The sequence below is a fragment of the Sander lucioperca genome, chromosome 14 (genome assembly GCF_008315115.2).
Source record: "Sander lucioperca isolate FBNREF2018 chromosome 14, SLUC_FBN_1.2, whole genome shotgun sequence".
Taxonomy (NCBI): Eukaryota; Metazoa; Chordata; class Actinopteri; order Perciformes; family Percidae; genus Sander; species Sander lucioperca.
In genome coordinates, this window is record NC_050186.1 from 12,551,928 (window position 1) to 12,564,438 (window position 12,511).

The window sequence follows — 12,511 nt, forward strand, 5'->3', positions numbered from 1 at the left end:
AAATCTTTTCCTCACATCTTCCTTTAATTGTCTTTATAAAATGTATAATAATGACTGGAAAACACAGATTACTTTACAAAATGAATGACACCAGTAAGCATTGATAATGACATTTAACAATAATTATTACACAAAAAAAAAAAAAAAAAATCCAGATCAAATTCAGGTCAACTTACACAAATATAGCGAGCATTTAGGTCGACAGAAGATGTTCTCCTTTTCTCAGGCATTCAGTCAACAGACTGGGAGTACAGTATGTGGAGGCATTGAGACACATGCGCTCTAGTCAGTTATGAAAACACATTTAAAGCCAGAGACTCAACATTTCTCTCAGTCATTTGTCCTTCCAGCTCTCTCCAGAAGAAGGCACAATCATCACATTCAAAACATTACCATCTCCTCACACAAAAAGTAGTGATGTGTAAAATCATTGTCAGTATGAAACAATACTTTTTTTTATAATAGTCTTCAGCAGGTATTGCTAACAAATGTGGTAGTATTTAGCTGACAAATGGACAGCTTCTGTCATAGCACAAACACCAAAATGGAACAGAAGATTGACCCTCTGGCTCTGGGTTCAGCATGGCAAATATCCCAACTCCTAACATTTAGAGGATGGAAAGAAATGTCCAGGTGAGAGAAACTTGTAGCCATTCCCGGCGGGAACTTTGATGCCCCCTTTAGAGTTCGACGATGGAGGTGGAGGAGGTTTAGCCTCCAGTGTTTGGTGATCATTCTGTCTGTCGCCAGTGTTATGATCCCCAGATGCTTCTACATTTTTGCTGACGGACTCGTGTCTAGGTGAGAGATTAAGCAAACCCAAAACATCTTTCTGAACTGTACTCATTTTTTTATTCCCACCTCGGAGTAAACTGGCAGGGCAGGGCACCTCGTGTTTCTGGCCAGCGTTGGCCCAGAAGGTTTTTAAATTATGAATCGTCTGGACTTTATTGTCCCGTTTTGGCTGGTTGAGTTCGGGCGTGTTTGCAGGGCTGGAGGAGGCCGAAACGGATCCTGTGGAGGAATAGGAAAAGGCCGGTGATGGAGCGCTGTCAGCAGGAGAGTGTGAAGGCGAGATGTGGGCGGTGTAAGGTGAGGGAGGGTATTTCAGTTTGAGCTGAGCCCGCGCGTGCACATCTGGGGAAACGGCGGGGAAAGGCCAACCCTGCTCGGTCACAGAGAGAGATAAAGAAGGAGAGGAATGAGCTGGGCTGTTGTAGCCGGAGCTGATTTTCTGCAGTGACGAGGAGCGGGATGGGGGTTTAGGCCGAGTTGGGGGAGGTGTTGAAACCGAAGTGGAGAGGGGTGAAAGATGACTAGAGAGGGAAAGAGGAGAAGAGCAAGCCTTTAGACTTGCCCTACTGGGTGGTCTGCTAAACGCACTGGTCTCAGAGGGCTGAAAGCCTCGCGCTCCTCCAGTGGGAGTCAACGTTGGGGTTGTGGGAGTGGACAGCGAAGGCTGCCTGGCATGGGCCTCTTCTCTCCCAGCTGGCCCCCTCACTGTCTTCCCTCTGATGTTTGCTTTCTGCAGGCTCTCCACAGCTTGCATGTGGCTCTGGGTCTCCTCCAGAATCTTCTGGGCCAGTTCCTGGGGATCCAGCTGTCCCACGGGCACCGTCCTCTCCTCCTGGGACTTGACCGTGCTGTCTGTCTCAGTGCTCGACTGGTCCGACTCAGAGCTGCTTACCTTCCCTTTCCCGGTCCTCTGAGGAGGTGAGCTGCAAAAACAAAAATATTTTAGTTATGTTCAAATTAAGCCATCTAGGAACAAAAGTAGCTAATGAGCTTAGATCAGGGGTCTTCAAACTTTTTTTAAGCCAAGGACCCCTTAACTGAAAGAGACGGAGCAAATATACAAATATTGTATAAAATGAAGTTGCATAATAAGTTGGGCCTACAATAACGTGTAGGGCGGCCCAAAGCCTTTATACATTCCTTTTTTTGCATAGAATACTAAGCTATTAAAATAGCCTACTAATTGTTGGCATGATCGTATTAATCATGTTTTAATGTGAAACATACAGGTGGAACAGTGATCCTTAGGATTAACTGTATCTGTGGATGGCCTTAGTGACTACCTTACCTATAGGCCAGTAAGCAGTGGGGAGCTACTGTATATTTGCTAATATGTTTGTAATATGTTGGATTCATGTTAAGACTTTTACATTTTTGAAAAAACTTTCAAAAATTAACAATAATTTGGAGGCCCCCCTGCATTGACTCTGAGGATCCCCTAGGGGTTGCGGACCCCCTGTTGAAGATGCATGGCTTAGACTATAAATGCTATGACGTAGCTTTCATAACTCTAACAACTTACAACAAAATATCAGAAAGGCCAAAAGATACAGAGTTGCAAGGGAGGAGTTATTTTATGTGTAAAGTGGAAATATTTGCCAGTGGACTAGCAATATTCCTTCTCATTTCTGTTTTAAATCTAATCAACTTGTTTTATTTAGTAAAAACCCTGTTTTTGATGTCAGCCACTCTAACTCTGAACATTCCATCCATTCATTTACATTAATAAACTTGGGGGGAATTTCACGAAAAACAGGAAATATTAAGGAAAGTATGAACGATACAAACACTAAAAGTAATTCTGATAATGTCCTCAATGAGCTCAACATTTTGGAGTTTGAATAACGTTTCTATGTTGATCGTTGCTGAAGAAGTTAGGTGCCAAAAAATTAGAAAGAATTGCTGTTTCCCAGCAATCCCATCAATTAAATGGGACTCTCATGTTTCCATCCAACAGACATCTGACTTAAAGGTGCAGTAGGTAAGACTTATAAAACTAACTTTCTGTCATATTTGCTGAAACTGACCCTATGTTCGAGTAGAACTACATGAAGCAGGTAATTTAAAAAAAAATCTGGCTCCTCTGGCACCACCTACAACCTGTAGTGCGATTTGCAAAAAGCCACCTCTCCCTGTTCAGATGCACCAATCAGGGCCAGGGGGGGTGTCTAACTGCGTGTCAATCACTGCTCATGCACACAAATTCATTCTCCCTTGTGGGGGGAGGGGCTTAGGAGAACGTTTGGGCTTTAGCAGAAAGGGGGGGAGGGACTGAGAAGTTGTTGATGTTCAAATTCTTTGGCTAAATCCTGGATCTTCACAATCCTACCTACAGCACCTTTAAAAACAAATGTCAACCTGCTTTATTTTATTTTATATATGTTAAATTTTATTCCTGTATTTTAACTTCTGCACTATTTAATGTCATATTCTCAATTTTTACTTACATGTTCTTCTTTATATGTATTTGTATTATTAGCATTGTTGGCAGGAGCCTGACATCTATCATTTTTATTGCCAATGATTTCTTCTTTGTATTGCATTGTTGTGCATATAACAATAAAAAACTTGAAACCTGTTTCTGATGCAAGAGGAAAAAAATCAGGGAGTCTCTTTAGGATACTTCGTTTTGGAACCATGCATGTCACTACAAAACTTTGTGCCAATCCATCCAGTAGCTTTTGAGATAATTCAGTCTGGACCAAAGTGGTGGACCAACATTGCTATCCCTGGAGACATGAAGCTAACGTGGCTAAAACAACATAGATAGGGGACTTTGCAGAATTACTGGAATTGTTGGGTCTTTGTAAATTATAGTGTGGTCTAGAACTACTCTATCTGTAAAGTGTCTTGAGATAACTCTTTGTGATTTGATACTATAAATACAATTTAATTTAATTGAATTGCTAATTGTGGTTCATCCCACTTTGCACCTCTATCAGGTGCATTTAAGAAAGGTCCACATCTTTCTTTCTGACAAATAACATCAAACTTACATTTCCTGCTTGGGCTTGGGGCTGCTGGGAACTTTCAGGGGCAGCGGCGGAGCTTTAATTGGAGATGTAGGCGTGCTGACGCTTCCCTTGGAGGAAATTGTAACAGGGTACCCATGGCGCCCAGCAGACCCTCGCCCAGCACCGCCTCTGCCTTGTCTGTGTCCCGCAGGCAGAGGCAGCGTGTCACATTCCCTCCTCCCTCGTCCTAACGGCTCGCTGCTTATGATGGAGTACCCCTCGTACTCCTCATCCTCCCCTTCTCCAGCCAACCCTCCTCCGTGATTGGTCAGTCGACCTCTTGACAGGCCGCCCGAGTGGCGGTGCGAGGCGTAGTGGCCCCCTCCCCCGCGAGCTCTGTCCGGCTCCTGCTGATGTGAGCGCTGGCTGATGACGTCGCTTCCTGCGGGCTCCGGCCGGGACAGGAAACTGAGAGAGGAGGCGAGGGAGCTGAGGCTGTAGACGGAGATGGCGTCGCAGGAGAGGTTGTCGGGGCAGACGGGCGGTAAGAAGGAGGGCTGAGGCGGGTAGCAGCCGAAGGAGAGGGGCAACGAGTGAGGCTGGGAGGCCGACTGGGAGGACGACAGAGACTCCAGGGAGGAGGAACTGTCCATGCTCAGGCGCTTCGGAAGCTCTGTAGAGTCTAAAAAAAGAGAGGTGTTAGGTTGTAATCATTAGGGCTCCTGCACACTGGCTGCGTGGCGGGAGTGTGTCAGCTGCGTGGTGTGTCCGTTTTTATTTCGGCTCCCATGTTAACAGGTTAGAGCTTGCACACTGCCTGCGTAACACGCACGTCTCAGGCGCAACCGAAAATGCATGCATGCTAGAAATAGAACCGACGCCTATTTTTCACGCGACACGCAAGGGCGTTGGAAGCGTTTCCAGGCAAAATAGAATACGAAAAGATGTTTATATGTCATTTTGACACAAATACATTTAATAAATGACATTTTGATGTTTGAAAGTCTCTAGGTTTAGACATAAATGCAGATATAAATGTAATTTAAAAAAAAAAAAAAAATTATCGATTTTCAAATATTGCACCTGTCAATACAGACCGAAATATTCTGGAGCCTATTTTGCCGTCACTACTGCCGACGTTGTCTTTGCTGTAATCAAATCAGTATATATTTATGGGAAACATGTGTTCAGACAAGGCTAGCAGCAGCAGCGCCGCGTCAGACACGTTTCTGATGTGCAAAGACATAGAAAACACCACGCAACCGCCACACAAAATCGTTCAAAATCGTTCCCTATCACGGAAATAGTGCACTATACAGTGAATTTGGTTCATTTCATTCACTATTTAGTCCCTTTTAAAATACCCACAATGCATTGCTAATTTGAATGTACATACGATGTACCCTACACTTTACTCCCATATACCACAATGCAACATGCGGTCGTGTTTTCCCGGAGGAGAAGAAGAAGCAGAAGTCACCCGCGAAAACTGAAAAGGAAAAATGGAGCGGGCTTTCGTTTCTAAACATCAGAAATGTAACATGCAACATATACACAATCTTTTACTATTCTCCTGAGTGCTTGGTGTGTTTCAGGGACGTATTAGAAGTCATTTTGTTTCAGTTTGTTTACATGATGCTGGGCGCGCTCGCCTCCGTCACACAAATAGCCGGTGCACCTACTGACGCAGCGATGTTTTCAGTGAGTGTCCAAAATCTCATTTGGTTGTTCCCTATATAGGTCACTATTTAATGAACACTATACAGGGAATAGTGATTGAGTGAATGAGGGAACTGTTTTGAACACAGCTACAGTCTGTATATAAAGCTGGACGACGCGTCTCCACTTCCTCCGCTGTACAAAAGTGAAGCCAAAATCGCTGCCATCTTGTAATTTTGGAGCCAGAGTCTGTGCAGTAATGATCGGGAGGTGGAGCCGTGGTATCAAAGTCCCGCCCATACACCCGCCCGACCAATCGCGATTCAATCCCAGCTGTCATTACGTTTCACCCCGTTTTTATAGCATCAAATAACTAATACAAACTAAAGTTATCAGAAAAAATTAACACTTGAAGAAACATCAGATTGCATTTGACGTGTACTATGATTTTTTTAGTTTGGCCCATGTCCCGTTCCCTAATATGGAAAGGGTGCAGTTTATGACCTGTACTGCAGCCAGCCACCAGGGGGCGCTGGCTTCACTAACACAGTCTAGACATCTGTGCCTAGTTGGAATAGAGACAAGACTTAGTTTTGACAAAGAAAGAAATAGAAAGTTCTGCATTCTTCTCACCAAAGAGTGCCAGGAGAGACTGGAGGGCAAAATGCATGATGCGCCTGCTGGCCTGCTTTCCAGTCTTCAGCACGACCTCCTCCTGACCCACCTCACAGAGATCGAAACCTGAGAGAGACATAATGGAACTGAGTACATTTACTCAAGTACTGTACTAGAGTACAATTTTGCAGGGTTTGACTTCCATTTGATGCTAATTTAAACCTCTAACTCCTGTACATTTCAGCAAGAAATATTGTGCTTTTTACTCCACTTCATCCACTACGAGAGCTATAGTTCTTTAGAACAGTGATCTTCAACAGAGGGTCTGTGACCCTTAGGAGGTCCTCAGACTTACTGCAGGGGGGCCGCCAAATTATTGCTAATTTTTTGAAAGTTTCCAAGACAATTAAAATATCCTAATATCAATCCAACATATTATTTGCAATATGATTAGCCAATATAAATCAGCTTCACAATTTGTCAAAAAAAACAACCACTGATGATTAGGCCTACTGGCCTCTAGGTAAGGTAGACACTAAAATCCCCAGATACAGTTATTCCTAGGATTCACTCGGATACATGTATGTTTAACATTAAAACATGATTTATAAAATCATGGCAACAATTATATATACCTATGCACTAAAAATGTATGTATAAAGGCCTACACGTTATTGTAGGCCCGGTTTAATATGCAACTTCATTTTATATAATATATGTAGTAGGGGGTCCCTGCTCCGTCTCTCTCTTTCAGTTAAGGGGTTGAAGACCCCTGCTTTAGAAATGAAAGATATGATCCATTATTGATAAGTAGTTCAAATTAGCTCCACATTGAGCAGCTACAACACCAAAATCCTGCTTACCACTTTCTAATAAAGAAATATGTTATATACTGTAGCGTTTATAAGTGATTAAGCCTTCACTTGCAAGTTACAGATGCTGATAGTTCATTTATTTAGGTCCACATGTCCCGCAGGACATTTCCAGAAGATATGTAGTTAAACTATCTATCGAAGCAGTCTTCCTGATGAATTTAAAAGCTAAAAAGACAAAGTGAGCAATGTTAAATAGTTGTCCACCAGCAAACGCTCGATGGTGTTTTTTGCCTCCAATGGCGCCTTCCAGGCAGCTAACCCTAACCTTAACCCTGAACATAACCATTGCCGCGCTGCTGGGAGGAGACGTTGGGGGCAAAAAACACCAAAGACCCCAGCAAACCCCTCCATGATAATGACTGTTAAGTATTAATAAAGTACGTAACAGCCAGTAAAAAAGTATTTTTTTATTATTATAACTGAGAAACCTCTCATAAAGTATGCCTGGTTATAAAGTGGTACCAAACGCTGTGTACATAAATATAAATATAAACTAAACTCTTTAATCTGCATGAGTACTTTTACTCTTGATACAGTTTGCAGTGTCTTTCTACAGTATGGTATTGCTACTTTTACTTAAAGAATCTGAATATTTCTTCCAACACCATCTTTCATCCTAAGCAACAATAAGCTTTCATTCATTATACTCATTTAGGGCCTTATCTTGCACCCGCCGCAGCGAAGCGCAAAGCCTGACGCCAGTTTCTTTGCTAGTTTAAGACCGACGCAGTTGTCAGTTTCCCGTCCAGCGCCCGCGTTGTTTAAATAGCAAATGCACCTGCGCCCACCAGGTGTGTTCAGGTGCATTCTTGGCGTATTGCTATCTTGAGGCAGCGGGAAGTGATCGTGCCATTGACCAACAAAAACCTGGTCTAAAGTCAATAGCGCAGCATTTCATTGTTATTTTAAAAGCACATTAGTAAAATTAGTTAGTTAGCGTGCGCACGCTATGCTTGTTACACACACACAGGGATGCGCAGCAGCACACAAACATGCAAAATATTACAAATAAAAATATTACGGTGCAAATCCGCCATCATAATAGCAATGTGCCAAGGTACAAACGCGCCTGGCTTTTAAAGGGAATGGGAGATGACACTCTGATTGGTTTATTGCATGTTACGCCCAAAACACACCTATGAGTTAATGAAGACACCAAGTACAACCCTTTAGAACCATGCGCCTGGCGCACCGACCCTTTTTTCCACCGTCAAACTAGCAAAAGTGGATTTGGACACGCCCTAAACGCACCTGCACCAGGCGCTTCACGCCGTGCGCTTAGATCGTTAAAATAGGGCCCTTAGTCTTATTATGACATTCATACATGTATTGTTATCTAGTCTGAGCAGTTTGTTGCACTTAGTTTCATTTCAAAAATAAAAAGTGAACCTTGGTTTATTCTACTGAGGACTCACCGAGCGCAGCCAGGAACTCGTGGCAGCCTGGAAGCCTCCACAGCTGCACACTTATGGACACTTGGATGGGAGCCAGGGAGAAGTCTTGCTCTTTGTCGCCTGGCTGCAACTGAACCAGCACCTGGTGAAGCTTTGGAGAAGAAATGTGATGCTTCAGCGAGTTTGTCTTGTTTCGTTACAACATCTGAGCTGAGTCAACACGCGTCATTAAAGCAAGATAGATTACATAGCACTAGAGCTGCAAAGACTTAAGCGATTAGTTGTCAACTAATAAAGTAATCGCCAACTATTTTGATAATCCGTTAATTGGTTTGAGTTAAAGATTATTTTGATTCCAGCTCCTTAAATGTGAATATTTTCTAGTTTCTTCTCTCCTCTGTGACAGTAAACTGAATATCTTTGAGTTGAGGACAAAACAAGACATTTGAGGACGGCTTTGGGAAACACTGTTCGACATTTTTCACAATTTTCTGACATGTCATAGACCAAACAACGAAACCATTAATTGAGAAAATAAGCCTCAGATTAATCGACAATAATAAAAAATTTTTAAAAATTGTTAGTTGCAGCCCTACATAGCGCCCACATCTTACAAATAAAATATTAGTGCTCTTTGTGTGCCCGCTGTGACCGGCTTAAACTTTCCTTGAACTCATCGTGAAACACTTACCATTCCCACCATGCTTTTAACCGCCTTTGTGAGGTGGGTATGAGAGAGGAGGAAACACAACTTTAGTGGTTTATTCCTGTGTAACTGTTGGGTTTGAGTCACTGCACACTCAGCCATGCATGAATGATGATATCTGATGACACCCATTGGCTATATGGAGGGCTACGACTAGCAAAGAAGGATGTAACACAGTGGCTGAATATACAAAAAGACAGCAAAGTCAGTCGTGTTTTGTCCTTTAAATAAAGCTCCATTTATAGCTGCATGACAATAAGTGATGCCCTTAAGCCAATCAGGAGTAGGGTACAGATATGACCAGTACAGGACATTTAAGACATGTTAGATTCACACTAATAAGGGCAACAACACACATGCATTCAAGGGCATAACTTCCACAACTTGACAACATGACGGTACCTTATGAATCAGCTGTTCTCCGGCCTCAGACACTGTGACCAGTTTACAGAGAGCCTGCAGAGCTGGAGGAGTGAGACCTGAGGATGGACAGAATGTTAAGAACACCTTAAAGCAGAGATTTCATATCTTCATCATGAAATGAATTTGCTTTTTTAGGTTACAATTCTCGCATTGCCAGACCTTCCTCCACAGCTCTGCGAAGGAGGGTCTGGCTCGTCCACACAGCATTCCGGGATGGGAGAAAAACGTGCTCTGGTTTATTGGCATTTCTTTAAACCAATCACAATCGTCATGGGCGCCGCTAAGTGCCGGACAGAGTAACGGTGCCGCTGCAAAATAGCCTCGGGAAGGAACTTGTTTTGGTGGAACATGTGTACGTTCAAAAGTAGTTTTAGTCGTGCAACAGAAAACTCAGATTGGACAGATAGTCTAGCTAGCTGTCTGGATTTACCCTGCAGAGATCTGAGGAGCAGTTAACCATAGTCCTCAGAAATCCACCGGAGGTTAAAATGCCAACACAAAGGAAGCCCAAGGCAACGGATATCCGGCCTAAATGAGTGAAATCCGGCGAACTTTCTATCGGCAACGGAGCAATCCCGGAAGTGGAACGTTGAGGATATAGACTAAGTTACACTGAATATTTATCCAACTAATATGGTCAGATTTTACAGGTACACGCTTAATGATAATACAGTCTGAATTCTGGATCCTGGAGGGACTAAACAGGTTGTTATTCTTTCAGTGATTGACACTAGGGGCGTAAATCTTCAATTCGATTACAATTATGATTCAAATCGATTCGATATCACGATGCGTCACCTTCTCAATATTATCATATATTTCTACACATGGTTTTCATCAACAAATACAAGCAGTCAGATATATATAATCAACTTTTTTTTTGTATCTGCTCTTGAAAAAGACACTTCCTGAATGTAGTGGAATCTGAACACAGCAGACATCAGACAAAAGGCAAGAACCAAAAAAATCATCAAGTAACATCAGTAGGCAAACAATCGAATATGGTCTGACACCGCATCGATGCAGAGATCAATTTCAACGCCCCTAATTGACACGAGAGACATTGTGACCAATGGGAAAGCTGTGTTACCGAGCAGGGACTGCAGAGTGGTGCTGCACTGTTGCAGCCGTTCCCCGGGGTCCGAGGTGGGGAAGAAAACCGCCGCGGGGAGACCAGCGCCGCTGCCAGAGAAGTCCAACCGGAAACCCACCGCAGACAGGAGGGCCTGCCACCCGGGCACCCCGCCCACCTGCCCCAGAGGAGAGAGAAGACGCGTGGGCATTGATAGAGCAGACACAGAGGCTGACATTTAAAAGACAAAGAGACAGAACGATGAAAAACACAGACCTTGTTCTCGACGCTTTGTTGCGATGTGTACATCGCGTTACACTGGCCACTCTGAATGCGCTGCAAAGACTTCTCAACCTGCAGGGAGAAAGTTCAAGCCATGTTGATTAAAACACACAGGGGCGATTCCAGGATTTTTTTTTTTATGTGGAGTGGCACAGGGAGGGACCAATAATCAGTCGGGGGGGATGGGGATACAGCATAGAAAATCTGCTTAGAAATATAGGAAATATTAGATACGATAGAACAACATAATTTAATTCTGCTCATTAAAACTAATCCCGTTCATTATTAATTTCCCTTGTTTTTATTTATTTATTATATATTATTATTATTATTATTTATTTTTATTTATGGATTCCGTCCTGGTCGTGGAACAATGGACCAGATCTTTACTCTCGCAAGGATCCTGGAGGGAGCCTGGGAGTATGCCCAACCGGTCTACATGTGTTTCGTGGATCTGGAGAAGGCGTATGACCGGGTCCCCCGGGAGATACTGTGGGAGGTGCTGCGGGAGTATGGGGTGAGGGGGTCCCTTCTCAGGGCCATCCAATCTCTGTACGACCAAAGCGAGAGCTGTGTCCGGGTTCTCGGCAGTAAGTCGGACTCGTTTCAGGTGAGAGTTGGCCTCCGCCGGGATGCGCTTTGTCACCAATCCTGTTTGTAATATTTATGGACAGGATATCGAGGCGTGGTCGGAGTGGAGAGGGGTTGCAGTTTGGTGAGCTGGGGATCTCATCGCTGCTTTTTGCGGATGATGTGGTCCTGATGGCATCATCGGCCTGTGACCTTCAGCACTCACTGGATCGGTTCGCAGCCGAGTGTGAAGCGGCTGGGATGAGGATCAGCACCTCTAAATCTGAGGCCATGGTTCTCAGCAGGAAACCGATGGAGTGCCTTCTCCAGGTAGGGAATGAGTCTTTACCCCAAGTGAAGGAGTTCAAGTACCTTGGGGTCTTGTTCGCGAGTGAGGGAACAATGGAGCGGGAGATTGGTCGGAGAATCGGCGCAGCGGGTGCGGTATTACATTCAATTTATCGCACCGTTGTGACGAAAAGAGAGCTGAGCCAGAAGGCAAAGCTCTCCATCTACCGGTCAGTTTTCGTTCCTACCCTCACCTATGGTCATGAAGGCTGGGTCATGACCGAAAGAACGAGATCCAGGGTACAAGCGGCCAAAATGGGTTTCCTCAGGAGGGTGGCTGGCGTCTCCCTTAGAGATAGGGTGAGAAGCTCAGTCATCCGTGAGGAACTCGGAGTAGAGCCGCTACTCCTTCGCGTCGAAAGGAGCCAGTTGAGGTGGTTCGGGCATCTGGTAAGGATGCCCCCTGGGCGCCTCCCTAGGGAGGTGGTCCAGGCACGTCCAGCTGGGAGGAGGCCTCGGGGAAGACCCAGGACTAGGTGGAGGGATTATATCTCCAACCTGGCATGGGAACGCCTCGGGATCCCCCAGTCGGAGCTGGTTAATGTAGCTCGGGAAAGGGAGGTGTGGGGTCCCCTGCTGGAGCTGCTCCCCCCGCGACCCGACACCGGATAAGCGGACGAAGATGGATGGATGGATGGATGTTTTTATTTGGAACAAATTGTATATCCAAATACAATACACATTTTCTTAAGGTTCCGTCTGCCACTTCTTTTCACTGGTTAGTTGTGATACTATTCTGAAAGGAATAAACTGAATTATTTGACATCTTCAGAACTATAATAAAATGCAATTTTTTAAGTTAAGACAGCATATTAGGG

At 44.2% G+C, this 12,511-nt stretch overlaps 1 protein-coding gene across 3 annotated transcripts in view; it reads right to left on the reverse strand.

Moving 5' to 3' along the window:
* Window positions 1-147: 147 nt before the first annotated feature.
* ttc28 (tetratricopeptide repeat domain 28) overlaps window positions 148-12,511 on the reverse strand; it is a 163,043-nt gene continuing 150,679 nt past the window's right edge. For 2 of the 3 annotated variants that reach the window (XM_031301235.2, XM_035991476.1), the window contains 8 exons: window positions 10,770-10,847; window positions 10,512-10,671; window positions 9,401-9,477; window positions 8,984-9,007; window positions 8,314-8,443; window positions 6,042-6,149; window positions 3,792-4,431; window positions 148-1,718 (listed from right to left, as the gene is read on the reverse strand). In XM_031301235.2, coding sequence (XP_031157095.1) covers window positions 602-1,718; window positions 3,792-4,431; window positions 6,042-6,149; window positions 8,314-8,443; window positions 8,984-9,007; window positions 9,401-9,477; window positions 10,512-10,671; window positions 10,770-10,847 — 2,334 coding nt within the window. In that variant the 3' untranslated portion in view covers window positions 148-601. The remainder of the gene's footprint in view (window positions 1,719-3,791; window positions 4,432-6,041; window positions 6,150-8,313; window positions 8,444-8,983; window positions 9,008-9,400; window positions 9,478-10,511; window positions 10,672-10,769; window positions 10,848-12,511) is intronic. The other variant, XM_031301236.2, reaches the window with a different exon arrangement.